At 39.9% G+C, this 12,353-nt stretch overlaps 1 protein-coding gene across 5 annotated transcripts in view; it reads right to left on the bottom strand.

Annotated features, from left to right (window-relative positions):
• dazap1 (DAZ associated protein 1) overlaps positions 1-12,353 on the bottom strand; it is a 122,099-nt gene that overhangs the window by 12,090 nt on the left and 97,656 nt on the right. For all 5 annotated transcript variants that reach the window (XM_028816636.2, XM_028816635.2, XM_028816634.2 and 2 more), the window contains exon 9: positions 1,858-1,887. In XM_028816636.2, the coding sequence (XP_028672469.1) occupies positions 1,858-1,887 (30 nt within the window). The remainder of the gene's footprint in view (positions 1-1,857; positions 1,888-12,353) is intronic.

Below are 12,353 nucleotides of genomic sequence, written 5' to 3'. Positions count from 1 at the left end.
ATTGTGATCGGCAGTTGCTGCCGCTGCTTCTTTTTCACACACAGCACAGTGTAAAGTAAACCGCTTTTATTAAAAGAATCAAAACAGTTGTCCAAAGTGCAGTACAGCATTCAATAAATCTTTAAATAAATAATCCTTAAAACAGTTGTGAAGTGGAGGTTTAAAATACACAAGAATAACAATCCTTTAACACGAGGTTAAAACGTCAACAGAAAGCAGCCTTTAAAAACAGCATCAGCGTCTGACCTGCTTCTCCCATGCGGGCTCTGCAACAGGCGAGACGCTCTTAATGCAGCTGACCTTCTCTACACTGTCCTGCTACAGCTGTTTGGCTCGCCTCACCGGTCATCCACCTTCCGGTCACTCTTGCCCTTCAGAATATTCTGCGAGAGCGACCACTGCTGCTACTCCTCGGGTGTTGGCCATACACCCAAGCTACCTGTACAGCTGCACACGAGCCTGCACTCGCTCGCTCGCACCGACTCTCTCTCTCTCTCTCTCCACTGCTTCCTGCCTCCTCCATTTCATGTTTCATCTTTCCTTTTCCTCTTTTACTTCTCCTCTCCCCTTAACCGGCTCGCGCTTCTCTATATATGCGGGGAGGACATGGCAGCTGCAGCCCATTGGCCACAGGAACAATCATGGATGTGGGCAGTTTCCCACCTGTGCACTTAGGTGAGAAACACCCACACTGCAGATCGCCCTGCGGCTCGCTACAGCTACCACGCCCCCTCGCTAAGCCGCGAGCGCGGCGATTATTTATTTAAAACAAAACGGCCTTTGCTGGAAGAGCTGTGGACCCATAACACCACAGAGATACTGTGGGATCTAGGCATCAGTCAAAGCACCAATCACAGGCCCGATTAGAAAGCGGGAAGCTGTGATTTGTCGTCTCCCTCCCATGTAACAATCACAGCCCGTGTTACAACGCACTTAGTCACCGAACTTGTTTTGTTGTTCTTAGACTAGTAAATACTACTACATGTACTATGTTTAAAAAACCGCGAAGTCGTGAATCCGCGAAAAGTGAACCGCGAAGTAGCGAGGGATTACTGTATTATTTTATTTTTTAATAGGTGTTTCAGATGATATTGCCATTGGAGGGACCATCTTCATGCAGGTGGTAGTCCATGGACACCAGTAACCGAGTGAATTTAAATCGACATTCTCGCTTTAACGGGAAAGGGAGCTTGGTTACATGGAGCCATCTGCAATGATGCCAACACTGAAGGAAGTCTTCAAGATCAAGGTGGTTTTCAATACAGTGTCAGCAGAAGGCGGAGAGATTAATGGATTAAACTGAAGTATAATGCAAGACCAAAATTGAAGCATGGGCAATAGAGATTACCATGAAAGCGTTCTGGCAAAAATTTGACAACTCAGGAAGAGTAAGCTCTCACCTTTGGGTGTTAGAAAAAATAGGCATATAAGAGGGAGACTGGGAAAGCCTTTTCAGAAAATCCTGAACTTGGACCCAAGTAACAGTAGCTAGTGTCAGAAGAATCCTGGGGAATTTGGGCCCATACCTTAGGTGGCTGTGAAAACCAAGAGACCATGCAGTGTTGTGCAAAGACAGACATTGGTCCCAGTTACTTTAAAGGAAGACCACATGTTTTGCTCCCAAATGAGAGGAATCACACTTCTCAACTTATGTCTGTAGACTGGAATGGATGATCCTTACAGAGCCACTGCATGACTACATCAATAATAAAGTGTGCACTAAAGAAAGGCAAAAGCACAGAAAACAAAGGACACTTGCACTGCACATAGTAAAATACTGAAGTGACCAAATGTGTACAATGGGGTAAGAGGAGGGTTTGGTGACAAAACTACATAAATAAATAAATAAATACTTACCCATTGGCTGACTTGGGGGAATCCACATTCCTGAAAAAAAGATAAAAACAATTATTTATACGTATTTAGCCAACATATGTGTATCAAAAGTGAGTAACAAATTACAAGCACTTAGCACAACTGTTTTAAAATTTTTACAGGGTAAAAAGGCAGCACAATTCGGTTAAAGGGTAGAGCTATGCAGATGGATGAATGAACCTGTGGTGTCCTGATAATGGACTGTCAGGCAGATTGCAGTTTGAGAGACTCAAGGACTGTATGAGCAACACTGAAGCACCTCAAGGAACAGTCCTATCTCCTTTAATCTTCACTCTGCACACCTCCAACTACAAATATAACACCAGGTCATGTCACTTGCAGAAATTCTCAGATGGCACTGCTTTTTTGGTGTGTATTAATAAGGGAATGAGAGAGAGGAGAGGCGTCTGGAGGATCTCTCTGCATCTTAACATCAGCAAACCCAAGGAACTTGTTATTGACTTGCGTCGCACCAAAAAGCCTCTATGTCCTGTCACTATTTAGGGAGTGAATGTAGAGGTGGTCCACTTCTACAAGTACTTGGGGTCCCACATTAATAGCAGGATGTACTGGTCTCAGAACACACTGGAATTAAAAGATGAAAGTAGGCTGTGTCCCTTTAATGTGGGAACTGGCATGCTTCACATATTCTACAACTCTGTGATGGCCAGTGCAATGTACTAGACACTGGGTGCTGGGCTGGTGACATCATTTCAGAGAGCTACATCAAATCAACAAGCTAATTAAAAGGGCAGGCTCAGTTATGGTGTGCACTCTGGACATCATGGAGGTAGTAGCAAAGGAAAGAATGAATGAATGAAGACAAAACTGAGTGCCACGATTAACAATGCTGAACATCCTCTCTCTCTCTCTCTCTCTGACATACGAAGACTGAGGACTTTCAGCAAACAAATTATTCATCTGAAGTATGCCAGGAAACGCTACGGGTGGTTCTTTATACCAACAGCAACACACCTGCATAGCGCCTCACTGCAACTATCAAGTCATAAGTTTGTTTTCTTTTTAGCCTCATTATCAATAGCTCACTATTTATTGCATGGCGGAGCACCTGATGCACCAAGAATTTCAGTCATTAAATCATTACATAAAGTCAGACCTAGACCCACATACACTTAATTGTAGACAAGTTTCAAATTTACCCTCTCTCTAAAGTACTTGGGGGGAAAAAAAGTTGCCAATCAGCTTCAATCTCACCTTACACATCATTATTTGAGGAATTCCAGTCTGGCTTTCGCATTGGTCATAGTACAGAAACAGTACTAACTCATGCAGTAAACAATATAATCTGATTCTCTGATAAAGGAAATTTTACTGTAATTACGTTGATAAACAAACATAGCGGTTGACACTATTGACCAATCTATTTTACTACACTGGCTGGAAAATGACATTGGGCGTACAGGCTCTGTCCTTGCCTGGTTTATTTATCAAATAAATTGGGCGTACAGGCTCTGTCCTTGCCTGGTTTATTTATCAAATAAATTTTACAGAATATGCTGACAGGACTCCATCATTATACACAGAAATGAAATATGGTGTCCCACAAGGCTCAGTACTGGGACTTTTATTGTTTTCACTTTACATGCTTCAACTGGGATCTATCATTAGAAAACACGTTAATGTTCACTCGTACACAGATGGCACCCAGTTTTACCTCTCTTTTAGACCAAATGATGTTTCTCCAATGTTATCCTTAACACTAGAATTACCAGAGTCTATGAAAAAACTCGTAGATCTGGCCCACCTTAAAACCGTTCTCACCTCTCTTTTGTCTTCTAAATGTGCCGATTAAGACGAGCCAGCAAGCAGCCGGCTATTCCATCCCCCACCATTGCAGAACGTTCACTAAGTTTTCCCAGCTCATGCCTTGTTTGATTATCTGGGAGTGAGTGAACTGCTAGAATTTTAGAGTGGAAATAATAGATCGTTATTTGGAACACACGCATTTCATGTGTGTTCCGTTTCTACAGTAATCTGTGTAAACACATTTTTAAAACACAAACATTTTTCATACTTTAGTAGTAAATGACAAAATGTAGGCATAAACTATATAATATATGAAGCCTGAAGTCCAAAGATCAAGAAAACACTTCCACAAAAGGTTAAAGAAAAAACACAGTTTTCATAGAGTAGTGGTAAGATTTGCTGACTTGTAATCAAACGTCCCCGGTGTAATCAACACTACCAACTCGCCAACACTACACTGTCCAGATCTAAACACTAGCGTGGTGTATGTGCCCAAAAAAAAGTCTAACTGCATTCTCGTACCATTGCTCGCGTACTAAAGTGTCAGCAGGTATTTTTCGTGGCATTACACATGTAATTTGTGAGCATGCCCTTGACGATCAAACAGAGGAAGCTCTGCAGTATACTTGTAGGAAGATAAGTAAATAAAGTAAAACTAGTAAAACTAAAAAAAAAAAAAAGACACTAGCTTTGACAAGTAGGCCTACTATACATTTACAGCGGCTGTTACAGTCGCAAATCAAATGTATGCTTTTATTGTATAATATTAACAATAAGAACAGCTTACTACCCAAAACGTTTATTTTGGAAGACGTTACGACTCGAACCCAGAACCTTATGAGTTGGAGTCGGTAGTTCTAACCAGTATACTACCCAAGAAGGTAGGACAGTAAGCAGCACTAACCTGATTTCTTTTTCTCCAGTTATAGTCTTAGAAAAAAGCGTATTTGTTCTGTTATACTTTTATCTTTTGTGAAAGTGTATAAAGATATTTGGAAATCAGGCTTCACACATTATACACTTCATGCCTACCATTTTGTCAATTATTACTAAAACATGAAAAAGGTTTCTGTTTTAACGATGTGTTTACTGTGCATAGATCGTTGTAGACACGGAACACACATGAAATGCAAGTGTTCCAAATAACGATATAGTATTTATAAAAGGTGTCATTTTGCATGACTTCTCACTCTATACAGCTCTAAGCAACTGACAAGTAGGTAAGCAGACTTGAGCTGAGAAAACTGTGTGCCGGTGGAGAATGTGATAGACTGCTTGCTGTTTGCTGCTTATCAACACATTTAAAGGACACAAGACGCTGACAGAGAAGTGCGAAGCGTTTTAAGGTGGGACGGATCTATGAGTTTTTTCGTAGGCTCTGGTAATTCTAGTGTTAATTACATGCGTCAGCAAGTTAAAGGAGTGGATGGATAAGAACCACCTGTCTTTAAACACAGATGTTAATTACTGGAGGGAATGATTTTGTCATTATTTAACTCAATTGGAATAACCATTAGGTTTATTGAATCAGTCTGCAATCTAAGCATTCTCTTTGACACTGGAATGTCTTTTAATACACGTTACAAAACTGTCCAAAACCTGTTTTTTTCCCCCACATCTTAAAAATGTTGGGAAATGAATGAGTCTTCTAAATATGCAGGATACTGAGAAATTAATTCATGCATTTATTTCTAATAGGATTCACTACTGTAATGTGGTGTTCACTGGATGTTCAAATTCTTTATACACCTCTCAGTTAATCAAAAATGCTGCTGCAAGAATTACTACAAGAACCAGAAAGGACAAACACATAACTCCAGTTCTTAAATCCTTACCCTGGTTCCCAGTTAGGTTTGGGTAAGATTTCAAAATTCTACTTTTAAAATGTATAGCCTTAAATGGCTGAGGCCCTGCTTACTTATCTGAACTTATCATTACTTACAAACCAGAGTCCACATTAAGATCTCAAGATGCCGGTCTGCTTAGGATTCCAAGGATTAATAAAATGATCTGCTTATTATTATAAGAGGTGCCCCTTCACTCTCAACTTTTAAATCCCAGCTGAAGACTCAGGACTTCAGTTTAGCATACCCTGACTAGAGCTGCTCATTAGCTGTGCATATTGCACCTCTACTGTTAGTCTTTAGTTCTAAAACATAATAGGAGTTATAATCTGTTACTAACACTCACCTACAATGTTCCTCTTCTCAGTACTCACTTGTCACATTTGGTGCCACTGCTTTACTGACAAGTTTTCTCCCTGCCTATTGAAAAAAGTAATCTCTAATAAAGGAGTACTGGAATCATCAGGTAGAAAGAAGGGCACTTTCATCAGACTGGCCGGCCTGGCACCGACTCAGCTGTGGAATGCCCAGCTGGGGGTGGGACAGCTTGTTGTCCGGGGTCTTCAGGAAAAAATCCATAACCTCATATGTTATAGTTAAGTATTTACGTAGTTGAGTGTTATATTCTATTGTTGCATTTTGCTTTGTAGTTTGTAATATTACTATTATACTACTGTACTGTATCCCTGAAGTGATGATAGATTGGCCAGCTAGCTCTGTGAAGAGGATTACTTCTGTTCTGTTTATTGTATTTTCCACATTTTATCTCACCCATTGCACACCAAATCCATCTGCAAAAAGGTCTCTTCTCTGAAGTGCTTTTCACAAAATGTTTAGTCAGCCTACTCTCCCACAAGGTTATTTTGTTTTCCTCCTCTTCTTAGGGAATAAGGGTGCAACAATCCTTGTGTGATTTTGGTCAAGAGAAGAAATAAATTAGGAATCTCTCTTCTATTTGTGAGGTAAAGAACACCAGCATTACTTATTCCTCACTGTTGCATTCAATGAACAGCGGACTTACTTCCAGATGTGCAGGAGAGCTGACAACCAATAAATGCTCAAGCACTCACCCCTACATCTAAAGACAAAGTCAAATCTGTATTGATTTTGACAGGGCACACTGCAGATTAGTTGAAACAAATCACTGGGTATGTCAGACTAGGTGGCCATTACGGGAGCATGACGCCAACGGTCTCCGACTTTCTAAGATTATGGAAATGTCTTCTACAACTGAAAAATCACTGGAAATGTCATCTTAATGTGACACGGCCCTAACAGGTTAGCAGCTTCCCCCAAAAATCAGTTGTGGCAAAAACACCAACTCTAACCTATGGCGAAAAAGGTCTGAAATTGATTTTTTTGAACTTTGTTAAACTTCGAACAAAACCTTGTTAGTCCATCAAGGTAGTGTCTGTGGCACCTAGGGGTTGTTTAATGTTAATGCACTTTGAAACATTTTAATTGCTGCGTTATTAGATTTTTCACTGTTCACAATTTGACATATCAAAAAACAAAGGTCTGGTAAGTCAGAGTTTATACACTAAAGATCTATATCGCTAGTTAACAGTCTACTGCAGATTTTCTTAAAACTGTTTTTATTCCTCTTCTTAGTGTCTTGGAGATCCAGTCCTTGACAACTGTCAGTTCAAGGATGGTGGGATACCTCTGAGAAAACTGTTGGCAGTCATTTCTCGTTTGGAGAATCATCTTCACAGCAGAGCAATGTGGATTGCTTAAACTGCCCCTTGGCGACCTATCGCGAAACACTTCACAAACCATAAGCAACCATTTCCCGTTAAATACAACAGCCAAAAAAGTGGAAACATGCAACTAGGACAAATAGTTTAAGAACCTAAGTCTACTGGTTCAGGCCTGACAAATTTATTGACATTATTAAACAGGCTTCATCCATACCCTCAAAACCTTAAAACTGTAATATTAATGCCACATGAAGACTAGGATTACCCAGGAAACTCATTTACAATGCATATTTTCAAACTAAATTTTAATGCTGAATTTGTGTAACAAGAGTATTCAAATCAAGTCTGCAAATTGGTAACCGACAGGTATTCTGACATTCGGTCTCTGGTACCCAATCCATCAGTCCAGAATATGCGTCTTTTGATGTTTTTGCTAAAAAAGCATTACACATTGCATTAGGTTAGATAAACTATTAATTCCATGCGAAAATTAACATGGGTCAAAATCCGTCAAATTGTGAGGGCACCACCTGCATACAAGTCTTTTTCGGGTTATCCCACAGATTTTCAATTAGATAGGCCATATCTTGTTTCGCTGAAGCAATTTCTTTGGTGATTTGGATACTTTGAGTTGTTGTAGTGATGAAAAGGTCAAATTCCTCTTCAACATTAGCTTCCTAGCAGGAGCCTTATGGCTTTTGCTAAAAATCAATTGGTATTTCCACCTTGACAAAAGCTCAAGTCCTGGCTGAAGAAAAGCAGCCCCAAAGCAAGATGCTGTCATTGCTTCAATGTAGGCATGGTGTTGTTTTGGTGATGTGCTACATTGTTTTTGCGCCAAACATATCTTTTTGGAATTGCTGCCAAAACGTTCAACCTTAGTCTCATGGGAACTTAATATATTTTAACCCATATGGCTTTGGGAGAGTGGATGCAAAAATCTAGCATTCCTTGGATTTTTTTTTTTTTGTGAGAAAACCCTTCCATCTTGCTACCCTGACCCACAACCAAAAAATATGAAGAGTAAAGGAGACTGTTAGTACAGGGAGCAACCAGTCCTTGCCAGAAAGTCCTGCAGCTCCTTTAATGCTGTCGTAGGCCTCTTGGTAGTCTCCCTGGCCTGTTTTCTCCTTGTCTTCTCATCAATTCCGGAGGGACATCCTGTTCTTTGTAGTGTTCCTGCTAGGGGTCATACTTTCTCCACTTGGTGATGGTTGTTCCCACTATGCTCCATGGTATATTTAATGCCTTGGATATTCTTTTGACTGGTAGCTTTCAACGACAAGATTCCGTTCCTGTTTTGAAAGCTCTTTGCTGGCCATGAAGATGTCAGGATAATCATCCAGGAGCAGCCAAGCTTAATTTGGGGTCACTTGACTTGGAATCATTTTAATTGATGCAAGTGTACACTAACTACTATTTAATACAAGACAAATGTCATCGGTCAACTCTGAACAAAGCCACATCCTTAAGTATACTAGGATGTGCATACTCAAAGTATGCAACCATATTTAAATTTTTTTCCTTCAAGTTTATCTAATTTGCTTCCACCCTCTGTGTATAAGTTGCAGTTGCACAATAAAAGCTGAAAAAGCTCTGACATGACTCATCTTGGTTTCATTTATCACAATCTGCCATTTTAACAGGTGTGTGTAGACTTACATTCACAGTATGCATTAAATGTATTCCTTCATTTCTTGACATTTAAATCATATTAATCACTCCAGTGCTTTAAAAAATTCAAGTGAACTGCAAACTTTGCACGTGCCAATGCAGCCAAACAACTACATGTCTTTGTGAGCCCAAACTGCCACTAAAGCTAAGTCACATAAGCGTCTGGTCAATGTGAAACACCACTTTGCAAATTTTAATCTTAAATGTGATGAATGTGAAGACAGTTTTCTTATGTTGGTAGTTTTTTATTTTTAATAGTTAATTTTGATAACTTAAGACCGTAAATGTTAAAACAATTATCGCTGACAACTGATTGATAAATTATCAAACTCTTATTTAACTCTGAAGCTTATATAGAATAATAAGCTTATTTCTGATCTCTGAATAGAACTGGAAAAATAGTGTAAAGGTAGTGACATTTGGCACATAGTGAATGCAAGAAAAAAACAAAAAAAAAAAACATGACTTATTAAATAGGAGTCTGTGGCAAATACTAGGACAGCGGTTCTCAAACTGGAGCGCGCCCCCCTAGGGGGTGTGAAATAACAAAAAGGGGGGCGCGAATGTTGCCATATGTGGCATAATTTCACTATTCGTAGGAAAATTTTAAACTTGTAGCGGTGTATTGACAGCAAAAAATCTAGGAATAAAAAAAACGTTTTTTGCGATTAAAACTGTTATGAAAACTCGGGTCGCAAATACTTAAAGGTTGAGAAATGCTGTACTAGGACATTATGAATGCAAGGTGCGGCTTTTGTGCAAAATTATTTTAATGTTCATGACATAACTTCAACACAAATAAAAAAGGATCCATTTCATACCGAGGTATGTTTTGCAGATACACACGAGTACAAGTTTAAACACCATTCTGTATAAATGTTAACAAGAGCACTGATAACTGTATCAAATCATCTGTTTGCCGATTTTGAGCAACTTTTTCCCCCATTGTAAAGTGCATTTCAAAAATATATAATAAAAGGACCAGAAATGAGCACAGAATTGTGGCATCTCTCACAATGGGTAGACAATCTTAACTGGGTTTTACGGAAATATACCCACATGGATATTTTTTATATACAATCACACTGAATAATCAGAATGTACTATAGACAGATTAGAATTTATTATATGATTAAGCACTTGTTTTACAATGTCATTCTGCACCTAATAAGATGTTATTTATAAAGTATATTGTAATTTCACCATCAATGTAGTTTCAGCACTGTTAAAAACTGAATCATACTGAGCTTTATAGTTAGAACACTGGAATGCACTGATTTACACTGAGTCTCACATGTTACCACTCCACCAATGTAAAATGACACCATGAAAGCCAATGCCAAAGACTGGGTGGAGGATTAACAATAAGGGGGGGAATGGCTGAAAAGGACAAGAGACAAAAAGGCAAAATGCCAAAAGGCGCTGGCTATTAGCATAATGAATACTTGGCATGGATAAGCATAACGTTAAAGTGGGCTTGACTGAAAGGTGGCAAGATGCCATTACGTGTTCTCCATTAGCGCAAGCAGGAGTGTCAAAGTATCTTATGTATGTTAAGCTATGTATAAAAATGTCTCCAAGTTCAGGAACAGCGGCTCACTCCACGGTCCGAACACAGCTGTTACAATCGTTCAATAAAAGGCTTTTGGGCTCTCCATGATTTCCTGGCTTTGTTTATTAATGGTTTGGGATTTTATTCTGCGACAGCTTCTTCTTTGTCATTTGTCAAAAGCATTGATGGGCTTGTGGACCTTAAACATCATGTTTAACTCAACATCCTACACAGCTTTTAATGTATTCCCGACAATTCTGCCAATTTTATGCATATAAACAGGGCATCGTTTGCCTGCTGTTGGTGCCAGTGTTTGTGAAATCACTGCATAATAATGACAAGTGGTCTGCATAACAAACCAACACTGCATGTCATGTGTTGTGAGGACTGGTCCATTCTTGCACCTCCAACAATTGACAGTAAACAAACTAAGGCAGCTTACTGCGACATCTAAACATCCAAGTGTTGCGAAAGACCTCTTATGTCTATCAAATTCAAGTCACAAATGGTGTCCTAAGTTAAAGGAATTGAAGTGGAGAAATTTGAAACTTTCACTTCCATTCAAACTGTAAAAAAACATTCAAACACACTAAAACTCTGATCTGCATGCGACAGCCCTATTGGAGGAAAACCAGAATCCCCTGAAAAAACTCTCAAACACAAGTGTCAACATATGTGAATAGTAGATCAAACTTGCATTTAAAGAATCATGCAAATAGTAATTGTTTATCCAAGACTGGCACCATGGTCATTACCAGTATGGACTGGGAAATGAAGTTGTGTCTTGCCATCTCACCAATATGGGTGTCTTACAGATATAAACTCTCATTTTATACTTCTACTTTTTCAACACGCAATGATTTGCTGTCATTCAAGTCTTTATGCTTGTGCTCTATGCCTGCTGCTTTACATTTTCTGCATTTTAGGGTAGAGTGCCAGCCTAAAATTGTGCAACTGAACACCAGCAAAACCAAGGAGCTGGTGGTGGATTTTAGGAGGACCAGGCCCCTCATGGACCCCATGATCATCAGAGGTGACTGTGTGCAGAGGGTGCAAACCTATAAATACCTGGGAGTGCAGCTGGATGATAAATTGGACTGGACTGCCAATACTGATGCTCTGTGTAAGAAAGGACAGAGCCGACTATACTTCCTTAGAAGGCTGGCGTCCTTCAACATCTGCAATAAGATGCTGCAGATGTTCTATCAGACAGTTGTGACGAGCACCCTCTTCTACGCAGTGGTGTGCTAGAAAAGCAGCATAAAGAAGAGGGACGCCTCACGCCTGGACAAACTGGTGAGGAAGGTAGGCTCTATTGTAGGCATGGAGCTGGACAGTTTGACATCCGTGGCAGAGCGACGGGCACTGAGGAGGCTCCTGTCAATCATGGAGAATCCACTGCATTCACTGAACAGGATCATCTCCAGACAGAGGAGCAGCTTCAGCGACAGACTGCTGTCAATGTCCTGCTCCACTGACAGACTGAGGAGATTGTTCCTTCGCCACACTATGCGACTCTTCAATTCCACCCGGGGGGGTAAACGTTAACATTATACAAAGTTATTGTCTGTCTGTATACCTGCATTGTTATCATTCTTTAATTTAATATTGCTCTTTATCAGTATGCTGCTGCTGGAGTATGTGAATTTCCCCTTGGGATTAATAAAGTATCTATCTATCTATATAATAAACATAAAATAGGGTAACGAGGCGTTTAGGGGTAGTATACGGAAAGGATATGCTCGGCAGTCCACAACATTTTCGTCTTCAAGTGTTCAGACGGATATCCATGTTGGGCTCATACAAGCTATCCAAATGCCCTGCAAACCTGTGCTCGTCTATCTTACATTAGAAAAATAGCCATGCGGCTGAGAGGTTAATCATGGCCACCTTACGTGGCCTCATGCATTAAAAGAAGAGCCTATTGACAGTCCTGCTACT

Source organism: Erpetoichthys calabaricus, chromosome 12 (assembly GCF_900747795.2).
Source record: "Erpetoichthys calabaricus chromosome 12, fErpCal1.3, whole genome shotgun sequence".
Taxonomy (NCBI): Eukaryota; Metazoa; Chordata; class Cladistia; order Polypteriformes; family Polypteridae; genus Erpetoichthys; species Erpetoichthys calabaricus.
The sequence above is the reverse complement of the archived record's forward strand: the minus strand, read 5'-3'. Positions and strand labels throughout refer to the sequence as shown.